The sequence below is a fragment of the Medicago sativa genome, chromosome 2, assembly GCF_051527215.1.
Source record: "Medicago sativa cultivar Bolivia chromosome 2, Bolivia_mono, whole genome shotgun sequence".
NCBI lineage: Eukaryota > Viridiplantae > Streptophyta > Magnoliopsida > Fabales > Fabaceae > Medicago > Medicago sativa.
The window spans coordinates 75,354,254-75,368,079 of record NC_140750.1 but is presented as its reverse complement, the minus strand read 5'-3'; the positions used below and the strand labels follow the sequence as shown (position 1 = coordinate 75,368,079).

Below are 13,826 nucleotides of genomic sequence, written 5' to 3'. Positions count from 1 at the left end.
TATTATACATTATTACTAGCCCAAGAGAGAGACTCTGTGTTTTGGACATTTTACCCTATACCTCTACATATGTACTTTCACCCTTACAATTTTTTTAAAAGTCCAATTTTACCCTCTTTGCATTTAACCTTTTCAATTGAGTAGGAGTTCACCCTACATGGCAATTCATTCAATATGAGTTCACGGTTCACCCTACAACTTTAACATTTCCGATTTGTATTTTTTGTAACAATCAGTATCAAACTTTTCCAAATTCAATCAAATTTTTAGAACACTCAATGCTTATGTTTCCAGAAGCTACACCAGAAAGCTCTTCGAATCCTTTTCAATGGCAAGTGAATATCGGAAAACTAAATATGTCAATTCCAAAATTAGTTAACTGGTATACAAAGAATTAACAACAACAAAATAAAAAGCTAAAAATAAAAAAAAATAAAAAAAAAGCTTAAAGAAATCATTATTGGTGAAGCTTAAGAAAATCGTTAATACACTTCGAGGGAAAAAAAAATCTTGAAAAAGATAAAAAAAATACCAAAAAAACAAAACAATATAGGTAACCTTTTGGTGAAGTTTTCCAGAACGTGAAACAAAACTACACCCAAAATCAGTGATCCAGTTTACCGAGAACAATCCAAAAGAGAAAAATCTAATTCGGAGCGTTAAGCCAACGTCAAGCCGTCGATTGCGATTTCCAAAAAGTCAATTGCAATTTGAAACTATCAATCAACTATCCCAAAAAACCACCGATCAACGATTCCGGTAAAGAGGGTGTCAATCCAACAATCAACGATTTAGAAAACGATTTAGAAAACCATCGATCAACGATTACAATAACGATTACAAAACCGAAAACCTTCAATCGACAATTCCGGTATGAACGTGACTTTACTCTACTGGAGAAATTAAAATAATTGAAGAATTTTAATTTATATAAAAGGGTAAAATGGACAGTTTGGGTTGAATGTTGGGGTGAAGGTATATATGTAAGGGTGTGGGGTAAAATTTCCATGTTTTATTGCTTTTAATAAGCTTAATTAATGGCCCATCCAAATTTAGTTAAAAAATGTAAGGATTATTAAAAAGAAAAGGGGCCTCTCGCACCCTAAGCGAGAATCATACCACTAGACCAAATGCTCATGTTGTTGTTACTTTTTGACTTACTCGGTATTTATTCTATGTATTCTAAGCATCGACATCATTGTCGTTTCATTCACTTTCTTATTGTTTCTACTAATAACTATTTAAATTAGGAAAGCTATATTAAAATACGTTGTTATATATGTGGAGTGATTGCACAAATTAATATACAAACGAAATTTGTCATTTTTCACTATAAACTATTTTAAATAGGAAGCCTGTTGAGACACATTGTCATGTGGACAGATTAGGAAATTTTGTAAATGATTTTTTGTTACCACAAAATGTAGGAAAATTACACTCACTTTTCCTGATTTTTTTTTAAATGTCACAAACACCCTCTTTAATTTTAAAATAAACATTAACATCCCTTGTGTTCACGTTAAATAGATAAGTACCTTCTCTCTTAAAAGTGTTATATTTCGGTTAAAATATAAAACTTGAATTTAAAGCTCTCATCATCTTTGGACATTCACGTATTGTTAAAGATAACTTCCTCCCACAAAATCATTGAATTACTTGCTCACTCAACTCTCGAACATCTGTTGTGTGAAAGTTGATGTTGATTACGAGAGTTTAAAGATAAAATTGGAAAAGAATAAACAATTTGTCATTTTCACCATTAAACAATTTTGAATTTGTGTTTCACGATAAAATAATTAATAATGAAAATAACGCTCTCTTATATTATACTCCCTACGTCATGTATATAAAGATAAATAACAACATCTCCTCAAAAAATAAGTTATAAGTTGTTGAATTTATCTCGATAAATATTTTTAAAATATAATTTTTTTATAATTTTTGTTTATAAGTAACTAAATATGTTGAAGATTAAAATGTGTGCATAGTAAACAATATCGATTAATATAGAAGAAAGAAAGTACATGACTATGATTATTGATTAGTGATTTGGATTCCGACCAATTAACTCAACCCATAAGAGAAAGACTTAGGAATATTTTAACACTTCAAATTAGAAAAGAATCAAGGAGTAGGTCCGGTTTTTATTAAGAAAACCTTATCACGATTTAGTGGTAGTGAAAGCTGTTGAAACATATCTAACACCCCTAATCTAATTAAATCTTTAATCTATAATTATGCTTGTGGAAAAATTAGCATAATAATATCCAAAAGAGACATGATTGCTAAGCACTTTCTTTATTTCTTTCTTTGATGTTTCGTCTTTGATAAAAAAAAAAAAAAAAAAAAAGCACCTGTTTAGGGTTTTGATACCCGAATAATTATGGGGATACCCTCTATTCCCTATGATGGACCCAAGAGCATCTACATTGGTAGAGTTTTTACCATTTAAGATCCGGTACCTAATAGATACCCCCAATGTGGAATAAAAAATTGGGGGTCTCTTAAGACCCAGAGTCTTACTTAAGACTCCCAATCTTAGGTGGACCCCACACCACTTTTCAATAAAATAATCGTTATTTGAGTTGTTTTTGTTGCTTTTCATTACTCCCTCCGTTTTAAAATGAGTGTCGCTTTAGTCAAAAAAATTTGTTTCAAAATGAATGTCACTTTCAGTTTTCAATGCAATAATAACTTTTTCTTTTCAATTGTATCCTCTAATTAATACTATGCACACTACTTCCAAGGTATTACTTTTAAAACTAACCAATAGTTAATAAGGATAATTTGGTAAAATAACAATTCTCTTTCTTTTAATCATTGCATTTCTTAATATGTGTGTAAACACCTAAAACGACACTCATTTTGAAACGGATGGAGTAATAAATAGTTATTAGTGAGATCCATTTAGACCTTTTGATAGAAGATCTCAATTGAAGTGGTTGAGTACCTATTAGATACTATTATTAAAAAAGGCAAATGTTAACTTGTGCACAAGTTAACATGACCCATTAAAAAATAATAAAAAAGTGATGTATCCATGTGGGACCCGTTTAAAACCTCAAATGTGAGGGCCTCCATTATGGATGCTCTAAGCTCTTTGTTTTTTGGAACTAAGAAAAGCATGGGGCGCTTTCAAAACCAAGCATTAGCCATTTACACACTAACAACCTCATCGATGTAACATAAGTAGATATTTAGGTTCTTTTATATTTTGATTATTGACCAATACATATATAAAAATATTTGTTAGGAAATATCAACCTCATAAATAGATCTCAATTATTTTAAGTTCACTACACAATTTTTGATGCGTATATTTCAATAATGAGTTCCTTAATATATGCTCTTGAGGGCACAAGTTAACATTTGCCTTATTTTAAATAAGGAGAATGTTAACCAGTGCCCCGGGGCATTGGTTAAGCACCAAATGAAGTAACTTTTTTTTAAAAAGTAATGTAATCATTACTTAATAAAAAGTGACAGTTTATACTTCCAAGACATAAAATTCTATTTTCAGATTCCTTAACAAGACCCTTTAAATAATTAATTTTTGCAATTAGATACAGATGATACATTAATTTAACAAACTTCGTCACTCTTTAATTGACTATCTACAGTAGGGTTCATACAAAACTTTATTTTTTTTCCTCATACTTAAGATTGACTAGCCACCCAATCATATCATTTTATTAAAGATGTACATAAAGTAAATTCAACAAGATTTAGAACCGTAAAGGTTAATAATTGGTTGTTAAATTATTATTTTTTTATTTCACATGGAGTTAAATCTGGGTCCTCCAACTCATTTAACTTTTAGTTTAAATCAGTTGACCTAATCAACTTCTTTATAATAAAATTCATTGTTAATGTTTGGTTTCATATATTAGAAGTAATCATATTCGAGTTACTATGGACACAAAATATGAATACCTCTCCCAATTAAAATTTGAATCTTGGTTCACTATCTTGTGAAAGTCTATCTCTTTATGCAATATCCAACATACTAAAACATATTTCCTCTTGTCCCATATATAGAAAGAGGATTATTATCAAAGCAAGATTCATTTAATGCTATAATTATGAACATTTATTTTAAATATAACTCACCGATCAAATTAAATAAATAGATATAGTTACATTTGTTTACAATAAATACCAAGTTCTTTAATATATAATTATATGGGATATATATATGCTTTTTTTAGTTAATATGAAAATGATATCCAACCTCTCAAAAAATTGAAAATGATATCCGAGCATCCCAAAAAACATATGATATCCAAATAATTTAGTGATCACACAGTAAAAGTAGTAAGTGATTCTTTTTTCTTTTTTTTAAACTTGGACAAAATAACACCACAGTTTTTTTAGTAGAGATTCCCTCCATTTGTCCAAATAAATGGACATTACTATCAGGGGCGAAGCTATGCATATCTATGCAGTAGCTTTGGCTACCCCATTTATTTTACTTTAATTTGAATAATTTGGCATATTTTGTAATTAGCTACCCCAATAAAATATATCTAGCTACTACAAATGAGTTTATTTGTCAAAAACTAGGAGAAATGAGAAAGTCAAAAGATATTAACTTGTTTGATAGATGTATTATGTCTTATTTTGAAAATTTCGATCCCATAAACAACTACAAAAAGAACTTTGTTAACAATAAAAATTGTCAAAATAACACATAAAATATATTTATTTTATTTTTTTAGATTTGGCCACCTCATAAAATAATGGGTAGCTTCGCCGCTGATTACTATTACTATAGTCTTAGAACACTTCATTGTTGTACACATGTTGTTATGGAAGACAAACAAATTTGGAGGGTCGAGACAAACAGAGATTATACTGTTAAGAATATTTATAATATTTATCTTCTCTCTAGTTTCTTCCTCTCCAAACAAATCGGTCTTCGAAGAAAATGTTTATAAAGGAGCACGAAGGAAGGGAAAGAAATGAGTGGTATATACATACATTTGTCTATCTTAATATCATTGTCCAATACAAAATCGTTTGATTGCTCAGTCACTTGGAGTGTTTTCATTTTTTTTGGGTTGGACGTTTTATCAGAGCTTATTAGACACATCATATGGTTATTGTTTTGAATGGAACTATTGCATTATCTTTCATTGTACGATTCTGTTTGTTATGCATGCGATTGCAATTTTGTACCATTCATGTGCATACAACTTATGTTCCTTTTTTTTAACGTACGGTTGCTTTGTTTTTGTTTGGATATATGATTCTAAAAACATGCTTTTCACAAATACTAATTTATACTATGAATAAACCCTCCCTGTCTGTGATTGATTTCCAAATTCATCGATTTCATGAAATTGATTTCCAAAACGGTTCTTTTCAAATATTAATGAAAAACTGTAAAGATCGCTATATTTGTGATTGACAATAACAAATATTAATTCATGAAAAACGGTTCTTTTCATCGATGCAAAAATTGATTTCCAAATTTAATGAAAACCTAATTTTTATTTGTAATTTGGTTCGACGTTTTCATGAAATTGATTTTGGAAAACTGTTTGTTATTGTCTCGCCATTAAAACCCTGTAAAGATTGTTGAATTTCGATGACTAAAACTATATTTTTCATCCGGGTATGATCGCGGGTCGTTTTGACCCGTTTTGTGATATCCGGGTGAGGAAGATGGTCTTTTTAAAATAAAATAAAAGGAACAATTTTTTTTTATCACGTGATTGTTTTTTCTTGCGGACACTCGCTTACGTACGCGTATGTGACTAACTCAGAATTGGCTACCTTATTATTATTATTTATTTTTTTTTTATTTGGCATGTGTATGTCAATTTTTTTTTTTACGGGAATGTGTATGTCACTTATTTGGCCCAATATTTTATCAAGTTTATTGCTTAAGCTATTTTTGGGCCATTAAATTACATAATTGATAATTATTTGGTAGCAATTTATTATTCGTAGTAATAGTAATTACATCCTATCGATGTATTATTGTTAATATTTTTGTGTAAGTTGTTCGTTTGTGTAGTTGTATTCTCACCTATCGTGAGACCAACTATGTGAATTTTGTTTTTTGATTATAGACTCAATTTATTAACGAAGTTAATTATTTACGTTAGTAGTAATTGCATCCTATCGGTGTATTATTATTGATATAAATTTTGTTTATTAGTAATTATGATCTATATTATATTAATAATAATTACATCCTATCGATGTATTATTATTAGTGTAATTATTGTGGTACAATATCTTGTTTATTTTATGCTTATTATATTCAAATATCCTATCGATATTGAAATATTTTGTGCTATAAGCTTTGGTTATTATTGTACTTTGTGATATAAGATCATAATGATGTAGAGTTTTTTCATTGGGATAATTTTGACTGCATATATGTGGAATCATTTTTAGTATAATTTTTTGATGATTCCTTATTGTTCAATGACAGTCTCTTTTCCTAGCTCTGTGAAAACTCTGAATGGGACTAACTATGAGGACTGGAAAGATTCTTTGGATCTTTACTTAGTTATTAATAACTTTGACTTATCTTTAAGAACTGATAAGCCTGCTGCCCTTACCAATGCATCTACTGATACCCAGAAAGCCTTTTATGAAAAGTGGGAAACCTCCAATAGGGTGTGTCTTAAGGTCATAACTTATACCATGGAGAAGTCCATTAGGCAAAGCATTCCAGAAAGTGACAATGCTAAAGATTATCTGAAGTCCATAAGTGAAAAGTTCACCAGCTTTGACAAAGCCAAGAAAAGTGAGTATTTATCATTGTTTGACAAGACAAAGTATGATGGTACAAGCGGTGTGCGAGAGCATATTATGAAACTGATGCACTGCTACAATAAGCTGAAGGATCTCAAGGTCGAGATTGGTGAAAGTACTTTGATCTGGAGGGTCCTTGAATTTCTGCCTCCACAGTTTGACGTTATGAGGACCTCTTATAATACCCAGAAAGCTGAATGGATTATAGATGAGATGATTGCTATAGTAGTTCAAGAGGAGGATTCTCTCAAGAAAAGTAAATCTCATAGTGTTAACCTTGCTGCTTCCACCTCTGGCACAAAGGATGTCAAGAAAAATCACCACAAAGGAAAGTATCATCACGATGACAAGAAAAAGGGGAAAGCAATGCATCACTTGGAGCCTAATAAGAAACCTTTTAAGTCAACCTTCTTTAAAGGAGAATGCAAGTATTGCAAGAAGTTTGGTCATAAGATGGTTGATTGTCTTATTTTGAAAAAGAAAAATGAGAAGCAAGGTACACCCCTAATTCTAGCTTGCTTTGAATCTAATGTTGTAGATGTCCCTTCCAATACTTGGTGGTTAGATTCAGGTGCAACTATTCATGTTGTGAATTCTTTGCAGGGGTTCACAAGGCTAAGGAAACCAAGTGATGCTGAGGCAAAGGTCATAGTGGGAGATGGAGCTGGAGTACCCGTAGTAGAAATAGGAGTTGTTTCTTTACTTTTACCTTCTGGACACAATTTAATTTTGAAAGATGCTGTTTATGTACCTTCTATGAGAAGGAATTTAATTTATGTTTCGGCATTGGATAAATGTGGTTACACTTTTGCTTTTGGTAATGGAGAACTTGATGTTCGTTTTAATTCCAATATTGTTGGTTCTGGAATTTTATGTGATGGATTATATTTGCTAAATGTTGATGAAATGTGTGTTAATTCTGTTGTTGGGACTAAGCGTAATAGGAGGGATGAGAGTTCTTCGATGTTGTGGCATAGACGTTTAGGACACATTTCTAGGCCTCGTATTGAAAGACTAATTAAGGATGGGATTCTCCCTAGTCTTGATTTCTCTGATTTTGATACTTGTGTTGATTGCCTAAAAGGGAAATTCACCGCCAAGACTAGGAATAAGAAAGCAAATAGATGTGATGATGTGTTGCAGTTGATTCACACGGACATGTGTGGTCCCATTACACCTACTGCTATGGGTGGATACAAGTATTTTATCACTTTCATAGACGACTTCTCTAGATTTGGGTGGATAGATCTTTTGCAAGATAAGTCTAGTTCTTTGAGTGCATTCAAATCTTTCAAAGCTGTTGTCGAATTGAAAACTGGAAAAAGGGTTAAATGTGTGAAGTCTGACAGAGGAGGAGAATATTATGGTAGATTCAAAGCTGCTGTCGAATTGAAAACTGGAAAAAGGGTTAAATGTGTGAAGTCTGACAGAGGAGGAGAATATTATGGTAGATATGACGAGACTGGAAGAAATCTAGGACCATTTGCTAGATTTTTAGATGAATGTGGGATTGAAGCTCAATACACTATGCCAGGCACTCCTCAACAAAATGGAGTTGCAGAGAGACGTAACCGCACTCTTATGGACATGGTAAGGTGCATGCTTAGCCATTCTTCATTGCCTGATTTTCTTTGGGGAGATGCCTTAAGGACTGCTGTCTATATTCTTAATCAAGTTCCTAGCAAGTCTGTGCTGAAAACTCCTTATGAGCTTTTGATGGGTAAGAAGCCAAGTTTAAAACATTTTCATGTGTGGGGTTGTAAAGCAGAAGTTAGACCTTATAATCCTGAACAAAAGAAACTTGATCTGAAGACTATTAGTGGTTTCTTTATTGGTTATAGTGTGGGTTCTAGAGGTTGCAGATTTTATTGTCCTTCTCATTCTACACGAGTTATTGAATCTGACCGAGCATTTTTCTTTGAGGATAACTTGGATAGTGGGGTCTCTACGCCACGACCAGTTACTCTTGAAGAATATCGTTCTTTTCTTCCCACACCAGTTTTTTCTCTTCCTACAGATAATGTGGTTCCAGTCACTCAAGGAGATGATATACCACCACTGCAGGTTGAAAACCATAATGATATTCCAAAGCCTATTGATGTTGATGAACCGGGTGATTTAGCTGAAGTAGTTCCATTGAGACGATCTCAGAGAGTACGTAAGTCTCCTATATCAGATGATTTTGTCGTATATCTTCAAGAGCACGAGTTTGATCTTCATGATGATGATGATCCTACTACTTTTAATGAAGCAATCTCTTGCTCTCATGCAGCTGATTGGTTAAAGGCCATGCATGATGAATTATCTTCTATGTCTCATAATGATGTTTGGGATCTAACAGAGCTGCCAGTTGGTTGCAAGGCTGTTGGATGCAAATGGGTCTTCAAAACCAAACGTCATACAGATGGTAAAATTGAAAGATACAAAGCCAGATTAGTAGCAAAAGGCTACAGTCAAAGAGAAGGGATTGATTATAAAGAGACTTTCTCACCTGTCTCCACCAAGGATGCTTTTCGAGTTGTTATGGCTTTGGTTGCACATTTTAATTTGGAACTTCACCAGATGGACGTGAAGACTGCCTTCTTAAATGGAGATCTTGTTGAAGATGTTTACATGGTTCAACCTGGAGGTTTTGTTGAAGCAGGAAAAGAAAACTTAGTGTGTAAGCTGAAGAAATCCATTTACGGATTAAAACAGGCTTCTAGGCAATGGTATTTGAAGTTTGACCAAGTTGTCACTTCTTTTGGTTTTAATGAAAACACTTCAGGTCAGTGCATTTATTTGAAGACTAGTGGGAGCAATTTTATTATTCTTGTGCTATACGTCGACGATATTCTTCTTGCTAGCAGTTGCATTAACCTTTTGAATGAGACAAGATTAATGTTGAGTAACCACTTTGATATGAAGGACCTTGGTGATGCTTCAGTTGTTTTAGGCATCCAGATTTTTCGTGATAGGTCACGTGGTATTCTTGGATTGTCTCAGAAAGGATACATTGAAAAAATCCTTAAGCGGTTTAATATGCATTCTTGCTCCCCATGCACTACGCCTGTTCAAAAAGGTGATAAGCTCTCTAAATCTCTATGTCCTCAAAATGATAAAGAAATCGTTGAAATGGAAAAAGTCCCATATGCTTCCGCTGTTGGTAGCTTGATGTATGCTCAAGTTTGTACTCGTCCCGATATTGCTTTTGCAGTTAATGCTTTAGGGAGATACTTGAGCAACCCAGGTTTGGGTCATTGGAAAGCCGTTAAGATGGTCTTGCGCTATTTGCAGGGAACCAAAGATTATATGTTGACCTACAAGAAGTCTGATCAACTCGAGGTCATTGGTTATTCTGACTCTGATTTTGCAGGTTGCCCTGACGACCGAAAGTCTACTTCCGGCTTAATTTTTATGATGGCTGGAGGAGCCATTTCTTGGAAGAGTGTTAAACAGACTCTTACAGCTACCTCTACCATGGAGGCAGAGTATGTCGCTTGCTATGAAGCTACTTGTCAAGCTATGTGGTTAAAGAATTTGATATCCCGTTTCAAAGTTGTTGAAAGCATATCTAGGCCACTTGTGATATATTGCGATAATACTGCTGCTGTGCATTTCTCTCAAAACACTAAAAGCTCTTCTCGGTCAAAGCATTTTGACATTAAATATTTATTTGTGAGAGAGAAAATTCTTGAATTTCAGACTCGAATTGAACATCTTGCTACGGAGAACATGTTAGCAGATCCACTAACCAAGGGCTTAACTGTTGGAGCTTTTCAAAGGCATGTGACTCATATGGGTTTAGTTAAGTCTTTTGATATTCTGGATTAGTGGGAGTCTGATTGTTATATTTTGATATAACTTTGATGAGATATTTCAGAAATGACGTCACTTAATAAACATATCTCTTTTGTAGCATTTTTTTGTTTTGCTTGGACCATTAAGGATTACATATTTCTCATTGTTGTGTTAATCCATATTCATTATTGTTATGTGGAATGTAGGTAGTTAGCATGTATGATTTGTTTTCCCTATCGGATTCAATTTCTGCATTGTGAAATCTTGCATTCTTAAGTTGTTTTTGTGACTAGTGCTGATATAAAATAGTTGATATATTCGTTTTATAATTTTATATATTAATGATTAATTAAAGTCATCCAAGTGGGAGAATTGTTGGATTTTATGGATAACTTTAATTACATTGATATATAAAAATATAATATCAATTATTATTAATTGTTAATGCACTTGGTTAAATAAATATAATGAATATTTGTATTGGGCTTAATTGTGAATGACCCGTGATGGGTTGGGCCATTCTTTACGTTAGCCTGTTGAGAGGTCTCTACCCTCATCTGGTGGATATATATAACCTGACTATCCCATTAGGTCAGTTATCACTCAGCCGTTATTCCATCAGCAAGAGAGGGCAGTTACAACTTCTCTATCAACCGTTCAAGAACAATCAATGGATCCAACAATGACAGGTACATGTTTATATGCTTTATCGATAATTTTCTATTCATTCAATATGCCATGTTTTGTGTCTATAACTGTTTAAAACACCGTAAATTTCATCATATGATCGATATCTAATATGTTGGCCAATATGATTGAATTGTTACTACCGAAAATAGTTGGGTGTCTATAAATAGGAGGGACTGACTATATTTACAATGTTAGACCTCATTGCGATAGTCCAATGATATAAGCTCCAATGAAAGGATCTATCTAACTTTTAATATAAAGAGTGGATACATTGACATATCAACTATATTGGCAACCCCATGTATTTTCAACAACATCAAAATTCAAAACTATTATTCATGATAAAAAAGAAACAATAGTGATGGCATAAATCAAACCTACCAAAACAAAGTTAACAAAAACCGTAAATAGGTATTCTCTAAAGCAATAAGGAATGATATCTCACTAAACCAAATTATCTACTATAAAAAAAAAAAAAAAAAAAAAAGGGTCTTGTTAAGGAATGCCTCCGGGACACTCTTTAAGCATCCCCAATTTAACAATTATTCCTTTAAAAAGTCAACCATTACAATTTCCAATGCATTGATTACCCAACTTTTCATAAAAAACTTACTATTTAAAGTGCTTAAAGAATGCCCCTGAAACACTCGTTAACATTTCCCAAAAAAAAAAATCAGTATTAACAATTATATCTTCACATACATTCTTTTCTCAATAAATATGAGAACCTCTAAATCTTACTCCCTCCGGTCCTATATTTTAAGCATCCCCAATTTAACAATTATTCCTTTAAAAAGTCAACCATTACAATTTCCAATGCATTGATTATCCAACTTTTCATAAAAAACTTACTATTTAAAGTGCTTAAAGAATGCCCCTGAAACACTCGTTAACATTTCCCAAAAAAAAAAATCAGTATTAACAATTATATCTTCACATACATTCTTTTCTCAATAAATATGAGAACCTCTAAATCTTACTCCCTCCGGTCCTATATATAAGAAAAAATTCTTTTTTTAGATACATTTAATAATTAATGGATCTAGTCTTCATTATAAACGAAATACATTAATTATTCAATCTACCTAAAAAAAAAAGAATATTTTCGAGTACATTTTTCCTAAAAATACTGTTAGTTTCAATAACAAAAAGGGGCAATGAGACAAAAGCCTCACAATCAAACACACTTTTTCTCTTTATCTTTCTCTGCATCCCTTCCTCACTGTTGAGCTCTGCAATTGATAAGGTCACCGTATATACATGTCAATGTCTGTGTAACAATGTTACCTAGCCTTCCACCCACAAAAAACTACAAGACCAAATGGGATGATGAGGCATGAGGGGAAAAAACGAGAGAATTTAGCTGTCCGGCTGTACTATGCACGTGTGCAATAAATTATTTATTAACTTTTTAATTAATAAAAATATTTATATTATAACCAAAATAATTAGATTCCAATAGTTAATAAGTGTTGTTTTTGGATTTCCAAACTGTTGTATTTGGATTTCCAAATTCTATTATCTACCGAAGTTGTTACTAGGTTGAGTCACGACCAGGTAGCTCTCTTTAAGACGTTTCGTGGCACTGCCCAAAATTGTGCAAAGCAGACTATCAACCACGCCGCCTCCAGGATAAAACAAGTTCAGCTACAACTGTGCGGTTAACTACTGCACTGTAGAAAACCGTTCGAGAATTACACCTCCAATATGGTACCAAGACCATTCTTTTAATACTGAAATCACTTTAATATGGTACTGTTACCACTCTGTTATGGTGCTGAGACCACTCAAATATGGTGTTATCACCATTCTAACTTTAATTTCTCCAAAACATCAATATGACACTAAGACCACTCAAATATGGTGATACCACCATTTCTCCTCAAATAGAAAATTATTGAAATAATTTATATACCATTAAGATTATTCTTAATTCCGACGGGACATTATTATTACGAAAAGGGACTATGATCTTAATAGTACTCTTTATTCCGAAGGGACTTATATTATCGAAGTGACTATGTTTTTAAGATCATTCTTAATTCCGAAGGGACCTTAATCCGAAGGGACTATGGTCTTAAGAACACTCTTAAATCCGAAGGGACTCTTAAATCCGAAGGGACAGAAAAAGGAGATGATGATAAGAAAGACTCGTCAACACAAGTCAAGAAATGGAGAAGAGAGAAAGAGTTCCCGACAACTCAATGAAACTCTTTGGTGTGTAGAATGCACTATGTGAGCTCTCTATTTATAGAGAAAATTCACAACTAATAAGTGAGAAACTTTGGGAACAAGTAATACATTACTTTGTGATTAAGTAATTCACATATTAGATCTAGTACAAAAATATCTCAATTGAGTACCAAAATATATTATATTGAGTACAAAAATATATTATATTATGTACCAAAATATATTTCAGATCATGCACTAAAATATATTAGATTGCCTAGCAAAATATTTCAGATTGTGTTCCAAAATATTCTAGATTGCGTTCCACAATATTTTAGCAAAACTTGGGGACTAAGAAAGCAATTTCTAATAATGATTAAATTAATTATTTAATTTATCATTTCCAAATAATA

General features: G+C 32.4%; 1 protein-coding gene across 1 annotated transcript; it reads left to right on the top strand.

Annotated features, from left to right (window-relative positions):
• Positions 1-6,302: 6,302 nt before the first annotated feature.
• LOC146950746 (uncharacterized) lies at positions 6,303-7,516 on the top strand. Its single transcript, XM_085746710.1, has 2 exons — positions 6,303-7,267; positions 7,375-7,516. The coding sequence occupies exons 1-2, from the start codon at positions 6,421-6,423 to the stop codon at positions 7,401-7,403; spliced, it is 876 nt and encodes a 291-aa protein (XP_085602836.1). The 5' UTR covers positions 6,303-6,420; the 3' UTR covers positions 7,404-7,516.
• The last annotated feature ends 6,310 nt before the right edge of the window (positions 7,517-13,826 follow it).

Excerpts from the sequence above, each read along its gene's own strand:
- LOC146950746 (XM_085746710.1), top strand. The coding sequence starts at position 6,421 with ATGATTCCTTATTGTTCAATGACAGTCTCTTTTCCTAGCTCTGTGAAA. Across the intron at positions 7,268-7,374 it reads AAAGAAAAATGAGAAGCAAG|GGGTTCACAAGGCTAAGGAA; the intron begins GTACACCCCTAA and ends AATTCTTTGCAG.